The 21,884-nt window shown below is 56.0% G+C and overlaps 3 protein-coding genes across 5 annotated transcripts in view; 1 reads left to right on the forward strand and 2 right to left on the reverse strand.

Annotated features, from left to right (window-relative positions):
- The window catches only part of B3galt6 (beta-1,3-galactosyltransferase 6), a 1,695-nt gene extending 448 nt beyond the window's left edge, over positions 1-1,247 (forward strand). The window contains 1 exon segment of the mRNA XM_023699400.1: positions 1-1,247. This exon segment is cut by the window's left edge and continues 109 nt beyond it. Within this exon segment, the coding sequence (XP_023555168.1) occupies positions 1-776 (776 nt within the window). The 3' untranslated portion in view covers positions 777-1,247.
- An 8,590-nt stretch (positions 1,248-9,837) lies between these two features.
- C1qtnf12 (C1q and TNF related 12) lies at positions 9,838-13,281 on the reverse strand. Of its 2 annotated transcripts, none has more exons than XM_004639580.2 (8): positions 12,959-13,281; positions 11,324-11,440; positions 11,107-11,218; positions 10,872-11,023; positions 10,530-10,638; positions 10,303-10,393; positions 10,144-10,222; positions 9,838-10,033 (listed from the first exon to the last, which is right to left on the reverse strand). In XM_004639580.2, exons 1-8 carry the CDS (start codon positions 13,127-13,129, stop codon positions 9,935-9,937), a joined length of 930 nt encoding a protein of 309 aa, XP_004639637.1. In that variant the 5' UTR covers positions 13,130-13,281; the 3' UTR covers positions 9,838-9,934. The 2 variants fall into 2 exon arrangements, with proteins under 2 accessions (XP_004639637.1, XP_023555330.1); XM_023699562.1 differs by having other exon boundaries at positions 10,303-10,408.
- A 1,721-nt stretch (positions 13,282-15,002) lies between these two features.
- Positions 15,003-21,884, reverse strand: part of Ube2j2 (ubiquitin conjugating enzyme E2 J2) — a 21,323-nt gene continuing 14,441 nt past the window's right edge. Inside the window, exons 4-7 of one of the 2 annotated variants that reach the window (XM_004639582.2) lie at positions 18,848-18,950; positions 18,621-18,759; positions 17,734-17,814; positions 15,003-16,942 (exon numbers count right to left, since the gene is read on the reverse strand). In XM_004639582.2, coding sequence (XP_004639639.1) covers positions 16,658-16,942; positions 17,734-17,814; positions 18,621-18,759; positions 18,848-18,950 — 608 coding nt within the window. In that variant the 3' untranslated portion in view covers positions 15,003-16,657. The remainder of the gene's footprint in view (positions 16,943-17,733; positions 17,815-18,620; positions 18,760-18,847; positions 18,951-21,884) is intronic. The other variant, XM_023699582.1, reaches the window with a different exon arrangement.

A 21,884-nucleotide genomic window follows, 5' to 3' on the forward strand; every position in this document is an offset into this window, starting at 1 on the left:
GCGCGGTTCGCAGCACGTGGCTGGCTGCGGAGCGGCGCGGCGGCCCGGGCGACGTGTGGGCGCGCTTCGCCGTGGGCACGGGCGGCCTGGCGGCCGAGGAACGACGCGCCCTCGAGCGCGAGCAGGCGCGGCACGGAGATCTGCTGCTGCTGCCCACGCTGCGCGACGCCTACGAAAACCTCACGGCCAAGGTGTTGGCCATGCTGGCCTGGCTGGACGAGCACGTGGCCTTCGAGTTCGTGCTCAAAGCAGACGACGACACCTTTGCGCGGTTGGACGCGCTGCTGGACGAGCTTCGCGCGCGCCAGCCCGCGCGCCGCCGCCGCCTCTACTGGGGCTTCTTTTCGGGCCGCGGTCGCGTGAAGCCGGCGGGGCGCTGGCGCGAGGCCGCCTGGCAGCTGTGTGATTACTACCTCCCCTACGCGCTGGGCGGCGGCTACGTGCTCTCGGCTGACCTGGTGCGCTACCTGCGCCATAGCCGCGAGTTCCTGCGCGAGTGGCACAGCGAGGATGTGTCCCTGGGTGCCTGGCTGGCTCCTGTGGATGTGCAGCGCGAGCACGACCCTCGTTTCGACACGGAGTACAAGTCCCGTGGCTGCAACAACAAGTACCTGGTGACACATAAGCAGAGCCCGGAGGACATGCTGGAGAAGCAGCGCACGCTGCTGCGCGACGGCCGGCTGTGCTCACGCGAGGTGCAGCTGCGCCTCTCCTATGAGTATGACTGGTCTGCGCCCCCCTCGCAGTGCTGCCAGCGGAAGGAGGGCATTCCCTGACCCCACCCAAGGAAGCCTGGCCGGGCCTGGCGTGTACCAAGCAGCCTGGACAACCTCAAGGCCCAGGCCTTTGTAGGTGTGCAGACCCCGTGCTGCGTGCTGCCCCAGTACAGCCAGCAGGAGCACAGCTTATGGTACTTCCCTGCCTCGGGGACCGACCTCTGCCCCTACATGCCCCAGCTACGGCGTTGCAGGGCTCACTGCACACCCGAAGCGCTGAGGACGGCTGGGACCGCACCCACCTGCCGGCCTCTGCACTGAAGCCCCCATATGGCCCGCACAAGGGCCGGTCGGCAAAACTGCCTTTGTACCTTTTGTACAGCTCAAGATGGTTCTTTGTGTCTCTGGTCAGTATCATTAATAATGTTTAAGGCTGAGAATTGAGTTGGCTTCACATTGATTAGTCTCGATGGCATTGTGCTCTGTCTCCTAGAGTGAGTTCATAGTAAATATACTCAGCGTTAGCTTGTGTCCTATTGATAAATACTGAAATTTGTATCAGTAAGTTTTAAGTTGGGAGTGTCCAGGTATTTTTTAAATTATTTAAAAAAAGACTTTCCTATCAGAACTTGAAATTTGTGGGTTAACCCGCCGGCAACTTAATTGTCTGACATTGCTGCTTTGTGTTTAAACATGAAGAATTTTCCCACTGCCCATTTGTCTTTTAAGTTTACATATAAGTCAGTCCCTTTGTCTCTTTCTGAACAGACTTTCCTTTTAAGGCCTCCACACAGGCGTTCAACATCCCTGTTGCTTAGATCAGTCCAAGTTCCAGGAATTAGCCCTTGGTGTGTTAACAAGGCGTGCCATATTCTGCCTTGAGAAAATGGCTTGCTGGCACCCAACCACACAGACTTTAATGTGGATGGCATATCCCTTTCTTTTTAAAACATTTTTGCTCCCATTTAATATGAAAAAAAAAAGCCTAGTCATTGCAAAAGTGAGCCGACTTGAGAACAAGCAGGTGGTTGTGGTGGCCTCATCTGTTGCCCTGCACATGTGCTCCTGGGCTGAAGAGACCTTGTCCAGCCGCCTGGGCTCTGTGGACCCCCTTTGGAAATGTGAGTGGAAAGGGGACACTGCTGCCTTTCATCACCTTCCTTTTGGGTTCTTGGGCTGTGAACTTACTCTCCTGAAGGAGGAATACCCAGCACTAAACTTGAAAATGGGCCTTGTGGTCAGTGGCCTGCTCTGCCCTTCAGAGTCTGTGGGACCAGTAAAGTCTTGAGGCCTGTGCAGTTCAGAGGTGGGTGCCAGTGGGCTCCCTAACAGCCCCTTGAAGCCAGGATGAGCAGTCCTGCTTGTCCAGTGGGAAGAGCCAGGCTGAGTGGAAGGGATGTTGGTATTGGTAATGAAGAGACCATGCTTATGCCAACCATTTCACCTGACCCTTACAGTTTGAGGAGTTAGTGTATCTCTACTCGACAGATAAGGAAGAGGAACAGGGCCGGGGAACTGGCTCAGTAGAATGAGTGCTTCCCTGGCAGGAGCAAGGGCCTGAGTTCAATCCCCGGTTCCACCAAAAAAAAAAAAAAAAAAAAAAGGGAAGAGGAACATTGAGAGGCTGGAGTCCAGGAGACCGAGTGGTGGGAGCAGAACCCACACCATGCCCACAGTGCAGATGTCAAAGTTGGCCTTGCAAATGTAAATAATCCCCTCTTTGCCAATTTTCTTATTGCTGGACCAAAATATCTGACATCCAAAGTTAAAGGAAAAAAGGTTTATTTAGCTCACAGTTAGTAAAAGTTTCAGTCTATAATCAGCTGGCTCCAAGGCACGGTGGCCTGGCAGATGAGTCAGAAGAGAAACAGTTCACAGCAGGCAGAAGACGGCAAAGCAACAAGGGGTCTTAACAGTGTCTTTTGGCCCCTCTTATCCTGGCTACTCAGGGTGAATAGTACTCACCCTTTAATTCTCATGCCCTTGACGCTAGCATTGCATCATGAATCAATCCCAGTGTCACACACGCTGGATCAAGCCACCTCTTAAAAGGCCCCACACTTGATGTACAGTAGAGAAGCCCATGAGGCCAACCCTGGGCCCTGTGAGAGTTCAGGAGAACCACAAGGAAGTACTATACTATGTACAATTTTTTTTTAATGGTAGCAGAATTGAACACATGACCTCACGGTTGCCAGGCAGGTGCTACACTGCTGAGCTCCATCTGTGGCCCACAGTAACAGCTTTGACCTATAGAAATAGAAGTTTTTTTGTTTTTTTTTTTTTTAAAGTTTTGCCCAGGTGTGGTGCGCTTGGCTGGAGGATTTCCATGAGTTCAAGGCCAGCTTGAACTACATAGCGAGACTGTCTCAAACAACAACAAAAGCAGGCTTCATACTGTTCAACCTTGAAACTAAGTTTTAAGGCTGAGCAGAGACACCCAGACTGCCCCTCAGCCATGCTACAGTCAGAGCAGTCAGGACTTGGGGAGTCCAGCCCTCCGGTGGCCTGTGGCCACCTGCTCTCCACAGTCCTGGACCAGGTGAACCAGCCATGAGTGTGGACCTCAAGGCTCCCAGCCTGCCTTCTGCCGGCCTCTGCTTCAGTTCTGAGCCCTTTCCTATCTGACACCTCAAATCTGCCCTGCAGAGTCTCCTGCTGGGGTGCTGGCCAGGGCACTCAACATATCTCCTGGAGCCCACAGCTTGGCCCAGTTGTCTGATCCCAGGTGCCAGCAGGTCACCAGGAAATGGAAGTTGGATCCCCAAGCCCACTTTCATAGGATGCTTGGGGTACTCAACAGTCTATTCTTCCTAGGTCAGACCGATGTCTCTCCTAAAGTGGCCCTGAGATCACCCTCACCTCTACAATGGGGGCACTGGAATGGGACTGCAGCAGCAGTGCCAGTAGTAAGCACTATCCCAAGGTGCTTTAAATTAGACGTCAGCGCTTGCTTGGGAAAGGCCTTGGCCTAGTCTCCTGTTTTCTTCTGAGAGGCTCAGGTAAGCTGGCCTCTCCCACAGAGCACACGAGGCTACATGCTACATCAGCTTGTGCAGTCAGCAGGAAATGGAGATGACAGGTGCCTCTGCTGCCCTCTCCTGGTGACTGTAGCCTCTCTTCCCCCAGGTTGGGCCAAGGCATCAGAACAGCTTGAGTGTGGTCTCAACAGGTTCATGAAGACGGAGACTGCCTGAGTCTGGGCCTCCCAGACCCCTGTCCCACCCCTCAGGACAGGGGATGTGGCATTTTATCCCCAGAAACTGGAACACTCCATGTGCCACATGGACTTGGCATGGAGACAGGGAAGGGCCTCCCAGACCCCTGAGACCCAAGAGCAGCTGGCCTTAAATGCTGTAGGTTCCCACCACAAGGGCTGTGAAGCCCTGCAGCATCCTGGGCTACTTGGCCATGTGACAGATTTCCAGCTGGGCTTAAATTACACCTCAGCGCTTGCTTGGGAAAGGCCTTGGCCTAGTCTCCTGTTTTCTTCTGAGAGGCTCAGGTAAGCTGGCCTCTCCCACAGAGCACATGAGGCTACATTTGCTTGTGCAGTCACCACAAGGTGCCTGAGCAAACACTGGGATCCAGGACGCCTCCGAGAGTACCAGCCCTGTTTTTGGGGCCTTCACCCTTCCGGATGCCTGGGGACCCCAGTTCTTTTGAGCCCCACCCTGTGTTCCCCCTCTACTGAAACACAACCCTTCTTTCCCTGCCCTGTGGAGTCCCCACGGGATCTCAATGGAGCCCACCTCCCACTTCCCCCAGGAGTCTCAAGCCTCCTGTAAGAAGGCAGAGTGGGCCTAGAGGGTGTGCTTGGAACCAAGGCAACCCTGTGGGACGACACAGGCAGGTGCTGAGAATGCAGCACTCCTCTCCAGCAACCACATACCTCTGCACTTGGCCTCAGCCACCAGTGAAACTGATATGTGGCCTCAATGTGGTGCCATATATGCCAGTTGGCTTTGAAGGCTGAGGAGGAGGGGACACAGACAAGGGTGTGGAAGCCTGGACAGCTGTCAGCATCATCTTCTAGAGTAAACACCCCATGTGCAGCCACCAGCCCAAGTGGGCCTGCATCCGGCTCCACCTGCTGACCCAGGGCCTGGCCCTGCCCTGAGACCCAGGGAGAAGGAAACTCAAGCCCGGCTCCTCCCCCCACTGGCGTCTGAGGGTCTCGGTTGGCCCAGCCTCCCCCAAGGAGTCCTGTGGCCCCTCAGCCGCCAACCTCTGATCCCTAGAGGAGTGATGGATGGCCAGCGCCGGCTCAGTTCCCCGGGTGGCGTCAGAAGGGCCACTGTGTCTCGCCTGCCTCCCCACAGCACCCAGCCCTGCTGTCTGAGAATCACAGGCCGTTGCCTGGAAAAGGGTCCTTGGACCTCAGTGTCCTGTATGTGCTTGGGCCAGTGGTGGGGACAGCTCTCTGCTGGGGCTGGGCTTGCAGAAGTAGGGGGAGCCAAGGCAGGGTTAGGGGAACTGGGGCATTGCTTGAGAAAACCCTTTGCTGCAGAAATGGAGACTGCTCAGCCTCGAACACTCAGCATCGCACAGTGACCTCGCACGCCCTCGCCCAGTGGGGCCGTCTCAGCGCTGCATGCACAGGTAAGGGCAGGAGCCTGCCAGGCCATACATGTGCCATGCCTGTTTCGAAATTGATGTTATCATAGCCAAGCAACCCATGAGTCACTGCCCCAAAGCAGGCTGCACCCCACGTTCTCCTGAACAAAGACCCTTTGTCCCCAAGCCTTCCTTCCTGGCCCACCGGAGCAACTGTCAGATTCACAGGCAGGCAGAGATACCAATGCCCCCAAGCCTGCCTTCCAGCCCTCCCTGACCCAGCTTCATGCCCAGGCTGGGGAGACCTCAGGCTGCAGGAGGCCCCAGGCTGTGAGGTCCTACCAAGCAGAACCTGAGGTCACAGAGCTGGAGTGGTCTGAACAGGAGCCCAGAGGCAGGCCACCTGTGTCCAGCGGTAGTGGTAGGCTCAGACTCCACACATTGCATGTTACCTAGCTCCTGGCCACATTCCTGAGGCCAGCAGGACTCCACGGACGAGAGGCCCCCAGTAACTACTCCCAGAACCCTGAAATTTCCATCCAGCACCCTTACCCAGGTCGTGGCCATCCCAGGGAGCCAGCTCAAGGCCCTAAGCCCACCAACTGACTTTGTCCAGCATGACAAAAGCCACTGGGCCTCCCTGACACAGAGGACCATGACCACAGACTTCTTTAAATTGTTTTTCTCCTTGACTAATGACAAAGAACCCTGTTAGCTGTGTAGTTTTTGTTTTCGAGACAGGTTCTTGCTATAGTTTGGGCTGGCCTTGTGCTGCTCACTTTCGTAGCCCCCAGGCTGACGGTCTCAAACTCACAGGGATCCTCCTATCTCAACTTTCTGAGTGCTGGAATTACAGATGTGAGCCACCATGTCTGGTTTTGGGGGCCAGCATGGCACACCCCAGGTTCTGGGGCTGAGGCCGCTGGGGGACGACTATGGATCAAACTCAGATCCTTGTGCTTGCCAGGTAGGTGCTATGCCTCTGAGCTACCTCCCCGTGTGTGATTTTTTTTTTTCTTTTTCTTTCTTTCTTTCTTTTTTTTTTTTTGTATTTTAGGGAAGGGTCTACAGGGTGTTCAGGGTCTCACTCCTAGATCAGACTTCCTAGATCAGACTTGAAGTGATCCGCCTGTTTACAGCCTCCCAAGAGCTCAGGATCCCGAGCTTCAGGTCTGCAGGGATGTGCTGCCTGCCACAGCCCTCTGAGCTGGGTGGGTAGTGAGCACAGGCTCTGCCCTGTGACTGCACTGCAGGGGCCCAGTGGGTCCAGCCCCTGAAGGATCCCTGGTACCCGACACACAGCATCTGCATGGACACAGAGGACTCTCAAGACGCTGGCTCCTGGTTACCTCTGTGGACACTCACCTGCCAGCATGGGTGACCAGGTAGGGACGGAAGTGGAGCTCAGGCCCCTCCAGAGCACCCCCATACCAGGCTACTCTTGGTTCTCAGCCCAGGTGACACGAGTGAGGACAGGATCTGAGCCCGTGGATGAGATGCTAAACTGAAGAACCTCCAGCCTGACCTGGCTGCATGGACCAGGCCAGCTCCTTTTGTACCCTGGACCATGGCAGATGGGACTGCTGCCTCTCACTGGCAAAGCCACCTACGGCCAGATAGGTGGCCCTAGCTGCAGCCTGGCCTCCGGCCATGGCCAACAGTCCCAGCCCTGTCCAGCTCTCCCATTCTTGGCTCCTGCACAGCCCCAAAATGACATTCCAGCCACCCCAAATATGAAGTCTACATTCCTGTTTATGTCCAAACCCAGGAACAGGGCATAAAGAGTGTGGGTGTGGGGCCAGTACTGGCCCAAGACTGAATTCAGCATAGTCCCAGCACTCTGGGCTCAGTCCACCCCTCTATAAGGCTGGGCTGCAGCAAAATCACTCCTCCAGGCTGACCAGGAACACTGGCTCTCACCACCCTAGCCCTAGCTGGGTCAGACTGAGGTTCTGGGAAGTTGGCCTGGCAACATATCCACAAGGCCAGATAGTGCCTCCTGCTGCTCTAGGGCAGGCTCGGGCTCAGGGGTCAAACTGAGGCTATCTAGCACCGCACAGGACCAGCTGCTCTGGCTCTGGCTCCAGCTGAGGCTGGGAAGTGGTCACATGCCTGGGCCCCCTCCTAGTACAGCCCCAAAACGCAAGAATGCAGAAGAAAACTGCCTTTCCTTGGGCTCCTCCAAGCAGGGGGCCCAGCCAGCACCCGCCCCCAGCAGGTGCAGTAGACACCTGCAGCCCGTAGGCCTGGTGTTCAGGCTGGGGGTTGAAAGGTGTTTCCTGTCCACCTCAGGACACTAGAGCCACATAGTCTAGCTGGGTGCAGCAGGAGGCCGGGCTGCTTGTGCACTCTGGGCCTGGGGCCTAGTTCCCCTCGTCTCTGGCTCCCACCTGCCCAGCAACAAACCCTGTGTTGCTGGTCCTTCAACCACATTCCAGGGGAATTGCAGCTAAGTGGCTAATGACCCCCAGTGAGGAGCAGGAATGGGGGAAGAGGAGACAGAGGATGTAGGTAGTCAGGCGCCGAGACACAGGGCCCACCCCAGTCCTGGCCACTTGCCCAAGCCTGGCTCTGCAGCTGGCCCGTCTGCACGTCTCCCATCTCTCATCTCCTAGTGGGGCTCTGGGGCTCCATCCATCCTGTTGTTTTCATCTCCATCATCTCAGCCCAGAGAAGGGGTGGAGGGCTTGCTGCCATGGTGAGTCAGGAGACCCCTTGGCTGTGGGCCTGGTGTGTGTGGATCCCAGCCCTAGTCCAAGAAGGAACCACTGTTTTCTGTTTTGTTTTGTTTTTTAAATCGTTTATTTATTTTGTGCAGGGCCTTACTACACAGCTCTGACTCATAGTGATCCTCCTGTCTCAAGCCTCCCCAGCGCTGGGGTTACAAGGGTGCACCACCATGCCCAGTTTTGGTGGCCAGCATAGCACACCCAGGGTTCCTGGGCTGGCATTGCATGTGGTATTGGGAATTGAACCAGGTCCTTGCACTTGCCAGGCAGGCACTTGGACCACTGATCTATCTCCCCAGCCAGGAACCACTGTTGAGTAGGCAGAGGAGGCCTGGTGACCCCAGGGTTCTGTTGTCCTGGGGCTCTGTACACATCCTGCCACCCTCTCCTCCCTGCCCTAGCCCCTCAGGGCCCATGACCTCAGCATCTTCAGGACAGGCCCTAAGAAGTCCTTCAGTCTCCCTGACTCAGAAAGTGGTGGTCCTTTGCCCTCTGTGGTGAACACTGAGCAATGTGCCTACAGGCTGAGTCAGGGCTGTGCCAGCAGGGCTAGGACTGCAGGGGAGAACCCAGGCCTACAGGCTGGGGATGCCCTGTAGCCCACCCAGGTCATAGTACTGGGGAAATGGGAGAAGGGGTAAGGAACCTGTCTCAGGCAAGACCCTCAGGACCCCGGGGATGCTCCACACTAGTCTTGTAACCTGCTTGGCCCACCTCATTAGAAGGGGCTGGTGGCAGTAGCTGCAGTGGCCTCCAGGTGGCCCCAGCTCTGATGCCACCAAGGTTCCCAGGGAGAGGTGGAGATGGCTCGGGGGCAAGCATTCCAGGCACAGATCAGAGTCCACCTGACACCACCACAGTGCCTGACTGGCCAAGCCCTGTGCCCACATACTTGGGCAGACCTGGGTTCTGGGAAAGGTGACGGCTGTCAGACACCTCAGCCTCCTACTGAATCCACAGCCTTCGCTCTTCAAGGGAACGCTGGGATGGGGGAGGCTTCTGCCTACCTAGTCTTGGAGTTAGGATCACCAGGGTCTACTGGGCCCCTGCTTCATTTGTGGGGTGGTCAGAGGCCAGAAGCCCAATGCCACCTGTGAGGATGGGTGCCAGTGGAGATGGTGCCTCAGCAGCCCAAGCCAGGCCAAGAACAATTTACATACTTAAGTCTGGGTTTGCTGAAGACAAAATAGGGTAGGAATAGGGTTTTGACCCCAAAGGGCTCAAACTCACAGCACATGAAGACAGGGCCTAGGCTATGGCTTGAGGGCCACAGTAAATGGGTACTCGGCCCATGTCCCATATCCACAGCTATCAATGGGGAAAGTAGCATACAGGGGCGGGGGATTCGATCCCCAGGACTGCCATGCCAGCTCCGCCCCTGGGGTATGCTGAGACAGCAATTGAGACTGGGCGTAGTGGCGCACACCTGAAATCCCAGATCCTGGGAGGCTGTAAACAGGCGGATCACTACGGATCACTATGAATCTGATCTAGTAGTGCTCACCTGACTCCACCACATCCCACCACCCTGCCTCCAGCTAGATGACAGCAGGTCTTGGGGGGGACACAGATTGCTCCCACCAAGACCAGACAAGTGGGCGGGGACCTGCAGGGAAATCTATCCTTGTCCTCCTGGTAAACACAGCTGGGGGCAAGAACTGCCTGAAGCTTGGCCGCCACCCAGCTGTGTGGGGCATCAGTCATGTCCCTCCATGCCATGCCCAGGGAGTCACAGGTGGACATTCCCTTCTGCTCCCCAAACCCACCCCAGACATCAGGTTTCCAGCTCCCATCTCCACCAACGCAATGACCAGGCAGCACCCACAGGCAACAGGGAGGCTTAGGGCTCTTTATTGTTGTAACCACAGGGGTCAACACAGGGATCCTCTTCACCTTCTCCCCAAGGTGGCTGGCAGTTCCTTCCTGGTGCCCTCACGTGCCCAAGAGTGCCCCGGAGAAGGTGGAGCCTCCCTGGATGGTGAGGGCCACCCCAGAGCCATTGTCCACAAACACAGAGGCGTACTGTCCAGCCTGCAGGCACCATCCAGCCATCAGCAGCTACACAGCCCCAGCCTGGCCCCTGCCCACCCACAGGGACAGCACATGGAGTACCTCTGGGGGTAACCTTGCCTGGCTCTCACCTGAAGCTGCAGCAGCCCCTGCACCTGTGCTGTAAAGACCCTGCTGTTGCTCTCCAGGCCTGAGACAGTCTCCAGGGACCTGGGGACAGCACCACAGGGTCAGCAGGGGTACCAAGATTCTACCTACTACCCAGCCCTGGGCCCATGGGGGACACTCACGTGTGGTGATGACACAAGGACTCCAAGCAGATGAGGACACGCACAGTGTCCCGAGCTCGCAGCCGGGCCCTGCTCTGAAGTGCACTGTGGTCTGTGGAGACACTGACTTCATGACAGGCAGGCTCAGGGAGCATAGTCTGGTGCCCAGGCATCCCAGGAAGCAGCCTGTGCCCACCCAAGGCCAGCCCACCCCTGCCTCCCACCACCCACATGGCCACCTGGCTTACCCACGTGCAGGCTGGCAGAGAACTGGAAGATGGCAGAGATGGGGGCTGTGAAGCGGCCAGAGACCAGGCTCAGGCCAGAACCCCTCAGGAAGGCACCCTGGGTGGTGGGCTGTAGGGCAGTAGATAAGTGGCTGGCTCTTACAGGGGTCTACCTCATGGTGGGCAGCACAGGTGGATTCAGGCATCCACACTCACCTGGGCCCAAGGTTGGATGGTGCCAAGCGCCCCCGGAACAGAGGGTCTCCCTGTCCACACCACCCTGCCTACCCCACTCTGGTATAAGGTGGGACCCTGCACTCTTCATGGACCACCCTCCCCAAGCTCTTGGCTTGAGCCACTCACAGCCTGGAAGCCCTGTAGCTCCACCAGTGTCCTTTGGTCCACCAGCACAGGGCCCTTCAGCCGGCAGTGGAAGGCCTCAACCATTAGTTGCCGGCCACCCACCTGAGGCAGCCATGTGTCCAGCAGTGCTGAGAACCGTCGCTCAGCAGCCTCTGTGGGGAGGAAGGCGATGGGGGTCCACCCCTCTCAGGCTGATGGGGCCTCAGAACCCAGCAGGAGCTGCCAGCAGCCTTACCTTTCAGCATCTCTTGAAACTCCTGCAGCAGGGCCTCAGGGGTGAATTTGGCACCAGGAGGACCTGGGGGTCCAGGGGGCCCAGGGGGGCCTGGGGGACCTAAGAGGCCTCGCTGTGAGGAGACAGGAAGAGAAGGTGAAGGACCTGGTAGGAGGCACAGCCACCTCCTGCCCTGGGCTCAGATCCCTGAAAGGGTCAAAAGTGGCCAGGGACTCACCAAATTCTTGTCCCGACACCGGCACCGTCTCTTGGAAGCCCCATCATCTGGCCGACGGACAAAGTTCAGCCATGTCATGTGGGCATCTGAGAACTCAGGCCCTGAGGCCTCCAGTGGCTAGACAGCCAGGAACAGGGCTAGTGCACTGACCATCAGGCATGCTAGCCTCTGCCCCTGTGCCCCAGAGAGAGCTGAGACTTCAGGTCACTGGGGATATTCAGGCTCACAGGAAGACGACACAGGACCCATGCAGCCCAGAGGAACACAGCCATCCCTTGGCAGAGAATTCATATATGTTGGTGGGCAGTGGCACCAAGAAGACAAGGACCTGGCCTCTGTGGAGCAGGGCCTAATGCCCGGGCACCCTGGGCTTGTGTAGGTGTGTGTATGACTCCTGGCCATGTACCCATGCAGAAGGACATGCCTGGGTGCACACAGAGATGCAGCTTCACGCTAGCCTAATGTGTCGACAATGGGCTTGGCCCTGGGTGACAAAAGAGAATACAGGGGAGTAGGCTGGGAAGTGTGTGGCTGGTGGGGGACCAAGCCCACTTCAGGGGACAATCAGGCAACTGGCAGGAGGTGATTGGAAGGGCCAGGAGCAGGCTACCTGGGAAAGCCTGGTTGCTCCAGGGGCCCTCACCTTGCCAGGAAGGGTCTGGTCCTGAGACAGGCCAACAGCCCACCTGGAAGCTGGGAACAGTGTCCTATCTTTCAACCCTTACTGGTAGCCAGACAGGCTTCTATCCTAACTGGCTGCAGCCAAAAGAGCAGGCAAGGAAAAAGAAGCAGGAGCATCTGAATGCACCCCACTGCTTCACAATTCAGTCTCTGGCTGTTCTCTGGGCCAATACCCCTCCCTTAATGCCCACTGGCCTCTCTAGCAGGAAGGAAAGACATGGGGCCACACAGCTGGCTCCCTCCCTTTGCTGCACCACCCTTGCGAACAGACAAGTAAGCTGCTTCCAAGGTCACTTCCTCTGCTGGCAGTGACTGGGGCTGTTCTGGACCCCAGTCCTATCAGCATGCCCCACTTCCCAACTCTGACCAAAGCTTGCTCCCCTTCGCTTTCCCTAGCCTGCTCATGTGGAAAATAGCCCCTGGCTTTGGGGGTCTGTGTGGGCCAAGAAGCACCCTGGCTTGCCACCATGGAACCAACCTCCCTTGGGAGAGATACCCAGATCCAACTATGGGATGGGAGGACCTGCCGGGCAGGGGCACTGGCAGCAGCAGGACACCCTGTGGCCAGTGTGCTGAAATCCTCTGCCCAAGAGGGAATGTGGGCCCCAGAAGCACAGGGCACACAGGCTCACTGTGCTGGCTTCAGCCTCAGGTGCCAGCAGCACGCTCCCTATACAGGTTCTGGGGACCCACGTGGCAAGAAGCTCCTCCCCAATCCAGCTGAATTTCCTATCATACCTAAGGGGGCCGGGGGCTTCACAGGGAGGACTGAGGCCCCTGGGCGGCTGGCCCTCTCCTTTCCAGACCCTTCCAGACCCACAGAGGCAGGAACTGGCTGCCAGGTACAGGGGCTCCCTGGAGGCAGGTCCAACCAAGACAGGGACAGAAGTTATGGCTGGAGAGGACGGCCTGGGGGCAGGGCCCATGCCCATGTGAACCCAGACCAGCGCATACCTTAGCAGAGCCCAGTAGTCCCTCGCTGTCGGGCACCGTGGTGTTGGGTGACTCTGTACGCTGGCCCAGCGGGTGTGGTCTCTTGGGCTCCCGCCGTGCCCCAACACTGTTAAGCAGCGTGAGTTGTGACCAGAGGAGGGCCACGGCCGCGGCTGCAGTCCAGCGCTGCATGGCTCAGTTCGCGCCACTCAGCACCCAGACGCTCTCATGGGGGCGGCGGCCTCAGAGCCCCCGCGTGGGCGCGAGGCCCAGGGGCGCGCCCGGCCGCCGCCAGTGCATGTCTGCTCTGCGGGGCGAGGGCAGCGCGACAACACACACTCCTGTCCCAGGCCTTCTCTGCAGAGTCCTAGCCAAATAAGCCTTGAGGGGGCCCTGAGAGGAGGGCTCACATGGCCTACCCGCCCGCACCCTTCAGTAGGGCGGAACAGAGGCGGACCCAGATGACCACCCCGCCCTCCTTGGGAACAGGCTCCGCCAGGGGCTTTTCCCGCCCCCTGCCCACCCCGCCCTCGAACCCTCCTTCCCCCAGGCACTTCACACCCACCCTCTCTAGGAGCCCAGGACACGACCTGGGAGTTGTGTACAGTCCCCAGCCCCCACCACGACCCACCTGCCCCATGCGGCACCCCTGCAGGACAGCTGCACTCACAGGGCTCTGCTACGATCCTTTCCAGCCACCAACAGGGAGAGCAAGGCCCATACAGAAGGGGCAGATGTCAGGAAGGTGGCCCAGCCTGCCGGTTCCCCTCCTAGAGAGCAAAGAATCTCACACCTTCCCTGGGGAGCTCAGCACTGAGCCGTGCTGAGTGGACACTGTGGGATGAACTGCACCCTCCACTCTGACCAGCAGGATTTCCTTCCACCAGATGGGTGGGACAGCAGCCAGTCCCCAGAAAGCCCAGGTTCCTAATCACTCCCAGGCTGCACACAGTAGGTCAGCTGGCCCAGACCCTGCTGCCTCAGTGGTAATGGGTTGGGGGTCCTCAAGAGGCTGCCCGCCAATCAGTACACGGGTAAGGATGGCCAGCAACTGTGTTGGCCCACAAGAACTCAGAAGGTGGGCACACTGGCTATAACAATCTGGGTTCTGACAGACAGCAAAGCTCCTGACCCACCCTGATTCCTGGGCCCACCAGTGAAGGTGGCCAAGCAGCAGACCCCGCCTCAGGCCACATTCAGAGGCAGAGCTGCCCAAGACAAAGCTGGGGTGGGAGGTATCTGGAGATGTCCACCCCCTTTCTGGGCTAGGTGTCACCTCGACGGACAGCAGGGGATCCAAGCTCCAGAGGCTTCAGCCCTCCTGGATCAGCCAGTGGGCCAGGTGAAGGTGGAGAAAGCCACACCCTCAAGGCAGCCCACCTAGAACTCCAACCCACAACTCCTAAAGGGAAAGCGCATCCCATGGGTGTGGCTCCGAGCTCCCACCAGGAGACACAGGGCCTCCAGGCACTCCTCCCAGGAGGGCACCCTGCTTGCCTGGGCCACCTACATCCCGTTGGCCTAACTTTCCTGAGGCTTGACAGCAGTGCTGCCAGAGGACTCCAACTCTGTCCTGCAGGGGTGGGCTCCACAGAAGCCACCAGCTCTCTGGTCTCAGCAGCCCACAGACTCCCTCCCAAGTCATGCACCTAGGCTCACAGACTCCCCAGATTCCAGCCCCATGGAATGGAGGCTTGGGGGGGGGTGGGGGGGGGCTACAGACTCCTCTCACCCAGTCCCCAACCCAAATTCTGCCAGGGTCTGGAACAAGGGCCCAAGCAGGGACCCCCAGCAGGGCAGAGGACACAAACTGTGTTACTACCTGCATTATTACCAAATCCCAAAGGCCAGTCTGGGGGTGTTTTCCCAAAGGTACAGCAGGAGACTGCTGGAGCTTCCCTGCAAGGCACTGGCTCCCCTTCGCCACAAAGCCTAAGTTTGCAGGGCATTCTTCCTTCTGCCCAAGACGGGGGCAGCTAGGGCACCCAAACGTATTCTTCAGTTACTCCAAGGCCCCATCTCCTCCCAGGGAAAGCAACACAGAAAAAACATCACACACACTTGGTCCAACAGGACAAAGGTCACCTTTTATTTGAGTCAGTGCAGGCAACACACTGTGGGCACCACAGGGTCCGTCACCACTGACCAGGAGCTGTTAAGAGTTGAGATCTCACGTACAGAAAATAATGTGTTAGGTCCAAGCTAAGTATGCTAGCATTCTGCCCCAAGAGCCTCAGGAAACTGGCACCAATGGCCAGAGAGGTGCCCTCAAGTAGCCGGCATCCAGCACAGGAAGGCATGTGCACCTCAGCTACACACAGGCACCTCTGGGACCAAAGCCCCAGGCCAGGCAGGCAGCACAGGTGCAGGGTCAGGAAGCCGCTGGGAGAGGAGGCCTCACCACAGACACTCGGCTCTAAGCCACCCAGTGAGGACTCGTGTCTGCTCTAACACAACACATACAGTATGGGATTTAGGAAGGGAAGAGCAATGAAAGGGCTCTCACAAGAGTAGGTCAAATGTACAAGTGGTAAATGACAGGGCAACTTTAAATAAACCGACTAGAAAACACAGTAGAGATGAGCATAGAGGCTGCACCCAGCTCCACTGCTCAACACTAGAACGAGGGGGTACCAGGGGCCTGTGTCCACCCTAGACACAGCAGCACTGCCCCCACCTGGTGCCTTACAGACATTGGTTTTCTGTGACGCACATGTGTGCAGGTGGCACCACTAAACCCAAAGGCTGAAAAAGGAGATGAAGACAACACAGAAGGCTGAGGCCAACACAGTCCGGATGCCTCTGGGGCAGCTAACTTTCTGTGACCAGGCAGAAAGTGTGGGCCATCACAGAGGAACTGGGGCCAGTGGAGGGAAGCCTCAGCGTACACAGCACCAGCCCACAGGGCCTGGGTCTCCCACCCTCGCCCAGCACAGGAGGGCAGGGTCCAGCCAGCTAGGTGTGAGAATTCAGAGAAAAGGCTCTGCAGGACCCAGGACCTGCAGCTCCACAGCACTCAGAGAGCTGAAAGGAAGCTGATTATAGAGTGAGGCTGAGGCACACATAGCCAGCTCTAGCAGCCACCTGCCTCTGGCCTTGTCATGGCAGCTCTAGGTAAAGGGCGACTCCTTGCGGCCAGACCCAAGGAGTGCAGGCTTGTACCATGCCCGAGAAATGCACAAACACTTTCTGGAAGGATTCTGTTTCATTCTGAAGGACCACAAGCACATTGTTATGGTGAGTCCCAATCACCTCTCCTGGACCCATCACTGGCCAACCAACACAACCCCTACCACCTGGACAGCGTTCCCAGTACCGGCTCCACCTCCAGCCTCCAGCTTACAGGGAGGCAAGAGCTCCGCTAAGGACGCACAGAGGGTGCGAGACAGGCATTGACTTTGTATTTTTAAGTGACCAGGTCTAATAAAATGAAAAACAGGTTTACTAAACAGGTCCAAAAGACAATACAGGAGATAAGCCATAAAACCAAAGCATGTGCCGCTGTCAACGATGCCAGCCCCCGGTAGATGCTTCACTGGGTGAGAAAAGTTGAGAATCTTGAATTTCCTCCAAATCACACGTTTTGGTTTTTGCTTTCCTTTTAAAGTTTTTAAAAAGTGAAACCCAGGAATTTGGTGGGCCTGCCCTGGCTCGACAGCATGTCCCGCTGGCCCAAGTCAAACTCTGGTACCTTTGTCCCCGAGGTAACTGGGCTGTGGCTCACTCTTGCGCTATGCTTCTCAGCACGTACTTGACCGTGTAGGCAAAGGCTGCAAACCCAACTATTACAAACAAGTTCGCCAGGGCGCCACCCAGGAGTCCATGGTGCCTGTTGGCCTGCTGCAGCCCTGCCAGGTTTGGGCCAGCACCAGGCGCATGCCCATTGAGAAGCTGGATCCCGTTCTGGCCGTGGTGCGTTTCCCCGTCGGGAACCACATCTGGCAGGGGTAGAGTCTGCGGCCTGCTACTGAGTTCATCTTGTGCTTTCTGTTTTTGTTTAATTTCCTAAAAGAAAAACAAAAGAAACCAAGCTCGGTCTGAATAAATCAGTCCCTCAGGAGCTGCACTTCAGGCCTGGGTCCCAGCTTTGTCACACAACTGAAGCTCTCTATTCCACAGGCCAAGTTCTGACACCTGGAAGCAGGCGCGGCTCCTAACCCCAGTCCACAGGGAGAGGAACCAAGCAAGGCGGCAAAATTATCACCCATGTGACACAGCCAGGGAGGTGTGATGCAGTGCCGCAGACCCCCCCCCCCCCCCCGCCGGCCTTATCCTCAGCTCCAGGCACAGGACACTCAGCACAGAGGCCCCTCCACGCCCTGCGCCCCTGAGGGGCTCCCACACATCTTCTCTTTGGAAAGAATAGAATCTGAAAATGTTTTTAACTTAAAGAAAAACAGGGCTGGAGAGATGGCTCAGTGGTCTAAAGCACCTACTTGAAACAAGCTTGGCAAAGCACAGGGACCGCGGTTCGATCCCCAGCACCACATGCCAGCCAGACCCGCCCCCTGGTGGGCTGAGCTGGCCACACACACGCACAATAAATAAAAATAAATAAATAAATAAATAAATAAAAAAGAAAAACAGGGGCTGGTGAGATGGCTCAGTGGTCTAAAGCACCTACTTAGAACAAGCTTAGCAAAGCACAGGGACCACGGTTCAATCCCCCAGCACCACATGCCAGCCAGCCAGGCCCCCTGGTGGGCTGAGCTGGCCACACACACACACACACACACACACACACAAATAAATTAAAAAAAAAAACAGAACTGAGTCCCAACTTTCAACTTTCTTACCTCCACAACTTCAGGAAATAATTCACAAAAAACTTTATCTTTTAAATTAAATGCTAAACTCTGTGCTGCCAGTTGTCTTTTCTAGAAAGAAAGAGAAGGGAAATATCAGCCAGAAAGTTAATTCTTTAAAAACTTTAAAAATAGACTGTCTTGGGCTGGGGAGATGGCTCAGTGGAATAAGTGCTTCCCTGGCAAGCACAAGGGCCTGAGTTCAATCCGGGGTTCCGCAAAAAAAAAAAAAAAAAAGTTTGTCTTCATGCTGTAGAAAGCGAATAATGAACTTGCTCTTTCTTTACAACAAACCAGTGCCATGAAGGCTTATTAATCTTTTTATTATCAGTAACATTAAGCTCAATTTCTATTTTGAAAACATAAATCAAGCTGACAAGAATAGACACACATGCCCCTCCCTCTCCCCCAGTTCCCTGAGGAAGACCCTCAGGCTGTGAGCATGGTTCACAGGGATTAAATGCAGGGTCTAAGGCAGATACGGTACTTGGCATACACAAGTAATCCCAGCCACTTGAGGAACTGAGTTTGAGGCCATACTCAGACAATTTAGCAAGATCCTGTCTCAAAAAAAAACTGTGCAGGAGGGAGGCTACGGATGTAGCTCAGTGGCAGATCACTCTCCTACCATGCACAATGCCCTGGCTTCCATCCCCAGTACTAGGAAAACAAAACAAAACAAACATAATCTAGAGTCAGGGGCAGACAGTCCAGAGCAGAGCAGGTTCCACAAGGAGCAGGAACAGAGGCCAGTGGAAGCCCACGAAGTCTCTGCCTGCCAAGGAAAGTGGCAGCCAAGTGTCTGGGAACAGCCAGCCTCAGGGTGAGATCAAAGGCCAGGGTGCACAGGAAGCCAGGTGGGGTGCTACTACCCTCACCGTAAAGTCCGATGTCTCTATACTGCCCAGGGTGGGGCCCTTTTCCACCATGAAGCTCAGCAGTCCAGTCAGGATAGTAGAGACAGACCAGGCTGGGTTCCACGTGTCAGGGTGGAAGTCTGTGATGGAGAGACACAGCCTGCAGGAAAAGGGCTTGGTAAGCAGGAGTGCACACCTCCAGGAGGCTGGCAGAGCACCACAGCAACTAGCGCAACTAGGAAGCTTACCTCGTGTTGCACTTAAACCTTCCATTAGGTGTTATCATGTAAATACTAGGAGGCTTAAAAGGAAATTCTCTGGGGAAAATCAGCTTTCCATGATAATAGCCACCTGCACCAAAACAGAAAGCAAAGTCGCCATCACCCACGAGACAGCTCAGGCCTCAGGTCTCTTCCCTCCCAGCTCTTTCTACCTGGCTTCCACCACTGTGGCTCCACGGCCCACTCGGCTACCACTGGCCCACTCCCTGGTGCCCCTCAACTCCTGATGTGCCCAGACACCCCAGAAGTCCAAGACCACCTCACCCTGCTGCAGCGCAGCTCTTCCCTTTCCTGGATTGCACACTTTGCTGCTCAGAGGCTTCAGGAGCCAAGCACAGGTGAGCCCACCATGCCTCCCCAGGGACCCCACAGCTCCCACCATATCCATCTCTTAGCTGTACTGAGGCCAGCACACCTCACGCCTGAAATAAAGCCACTTCTCACCTCACATCCCTCCAGTGGTTGCCAAGCTCTCCTTCACCTCCTGCAATGTGCCTGTAGCTCTGTTCAGTGGCTCTCCCCAGAACCCAAGTTTACCTAGTTGGGCTTGGGCCCCCATGACGGCCCACGTCCACAGTCCAAGCCTGACCTTGCCGCCACCCAGGTCCTAGAATGAGCTCTGACCATACCTCACAGTGTGGCCTTGTCAGGCAGGCCTCCCTCACAGAGCCCACACCCATCTGTGGCTGGCCTCTGAGGTCCCGTGCTGGCTCCCCAGCCAACACTTCAACCCCAGACCTTGGGATCTCATTTTGCAGACACCCTAGATCAAGGCGCTGACTGCTCACAGCACACTGCCCCTAGTCACACACATCCAGGATGGAATTCCTGTTATTTTCAGCAGTTACTCTCAGTCCTTCAGACTAAACTTCAGGAGGCCCCATGCAGCCCCTATCACACCACTTGGCAATCATGTTGGCGAAACCAGCTGAAGCCTGCCTGCAACCTCTCAGAGGAGTATCGAGATAGCCCTGTCCTGCTCCAGGCCTTGCACTCTACCTGCTCAGGGTGCACCCAGGAGTCAGCTGGAAAGGGAGAGCTGAGCAAAACGCAACACTGGACAGGACTCCCCAGCCCCGTGTATGGGCACAGCTGGGCACATGTACAGTGTGTGTATGCTGGCCTGTCCCCCAACCTCAGTTCTTACTCTTTCTCCTAAGTACTTGGGGCATGGACCTGCCTGGAATCCTCAGTCTCAGAATCACCATGCTGTGCCAGGTGCGCTATGTGCCCCTATTCTTGGGCCTACTTAGGGTGAGGGCAAGGGACAAGTTCTAGAGAATAAGTTCCCTCTGCTACAGGAGCAAAACAAAAGGGTGCAGAGGAAGAGCTGTGTAGTCAACGGCATGGCTCAATGCAGAGGAGGCACTGCACCCATGCCACATGCTCGCACAAGACCCTCAAGAGAAGCCACGTCAGAAAACTGAGCAAACATGATAAACAAGCACTTTTCCAAAGAGGAAGCACAAATACCCAGCATGCATTTGAAACTACTCTCAGCTCAGTGCTAATCAGGAACTAGTATAACTTCAACAGCAAGACAAAGGCCATTTCTGGTTTAGCAGAGTGCAATAGAAAAGAGGTTCTCTCCTGTCTCACTATGGGCATGTCCCTGCCAGGAGAACCCTCTTGCCTGTCCACCGAGAACACTGGGAAGCACCAACGTGGGTATTCACAGCATCAGCAGTGTCTGTACAGGTGAAAAACGCAAGCAGCTACTTGTCTTTCAAAGGGAAGGGTCAGTTGAACAGATAGAAGGAACATGACTATATGACACACAACTGAGTAGAAACTAAACAAAAACCTCCAGCACACTGTAGCCAACACACACACTGACCTTATACTCAAAGACATAGACTTATACCACTGTGACGAAGACATGCCTTTAATTTTTATTTCATTGGAAAATAAAATACACAGTCTCACTATGTAGCCCAGGCTATCCCTGAACTCTCCACTGTCCTACTTCAGCCACCCAAGTGGTGTGTGGCTGCACCACCATGCTCAGTTGACATATATTTTAGATTTTGGGGATCAAATTCTGATGTCACACTCAACATTCAAAGGAATCCCAAGTAAGAGGCCTCATCCCAAGAATGGGAGGCAACAGGAGCACCTGCAACAGGCCAAAAGAAGCCAGATGCTCTCTCCGAAGTCAGAGTGGGGTCCCTGCCAGGGACACAACTCAGGTCTACAAATGCTCCTTTATTGTCCATGCTTCCCCGGAACACAAGAAAACAGATGGTGACACCACAGCACAACCCTGCCACGACAGGAGAAGAAAACCAGAGAAAGACACATGGCACACATGCCTGTGGTCCGGGACTGGAGAGGCTGAAGCAGGGGTATAGCTCTGAATTTGACAGTGGTCTGGGCTACACACAGAGCTCAGGGCCAGCCTGAACTACATAGCCAATGCCATGTCTCAAAAACCCCAAATGGGGGGGCCAGGAAGATAACTCAGTAGAGTAAGTGCTTGCCTGGCAAGCGCAAGGGCCTGAGTTCAATCCCCAGTTCTGCAAAAAAACAAAACAAAAAACAAAAAACACAACCAAATAACAAAAAGTACCAAAACGGGCACTCTGGAGAGTAACTGCCCAGGACCATGACCGTGCTGGGGCTCCACAGCTCGCTCCACATGGGCTGCTCAGGGCGCCCTCCACTCTGCTCCACCTAGGTCCTCGCCACACTTCATACTGGAGATTCCCCAAAAGCCGTGCAATTTGGAGCTAGGGCTCTTGGGAGGCGTGTGACTATGGGGCACCTTGGAGCTGCATGTGTGCAGTACAGCCTATCTACAGGGTCATTAGGACATGAGCCGGAAGGCTACGGCTTTACCCAGCCCCACCTTCTTGGTTTCCTGGATGTCATGGTTGAGCTGGATTTCCCCAGCCCACCATGCTGCTTTTACTCTGGTGCCAACTGATTAGGGACTGAGACCCTCTGAAAGCACAAGTCAAATAAAGCTCCCTTGATTTGTGTGTGTGTGCATGGGCGGGGGAGC

The sequence above is a fragment of the Octodon degus genome, unplaced genomic scaffold (assembly GCF_000260255.1).
Source record: "Octodon degus isolate 3935 unplaced genomic scaffold, OctDeg1.0 scaffold00113, whole genome shotgun sequence".
In the NCBI taxonomy this organism is placed as follows: domain Eukaryota; kingdom Metazoa; phylum Chordata; class Mammalia; order Rodentia; family Octodontidae; genus Octodon; species Octodon degus.

Bases quoted from the DNA above. Each gene is read 5' to 3' on its own strand.
- C1qtnf12 (XM_023699562.1), bottom strand. From the start codon at position 13,129: ATGCAGCGCTGGACTGCAGCCGCGGCCGTGGCCCTCCTCTGGTCACAA. The intron at 10,639-10,871 runs GTGAGTGGCTCA...ACTGCCCTACAG, and splicing joins AGCTACAGGGCTTCCAGGCT to CCCACCACCCAGGGTGCCTT. The intron at 10,409-10,529 runs GTAAGCCAGGTG...CCTGTCATGAAG, and splicing joins CTCTGCCAGCCTGCACGTGG to TCAGTGTCTCCACAGACCAC.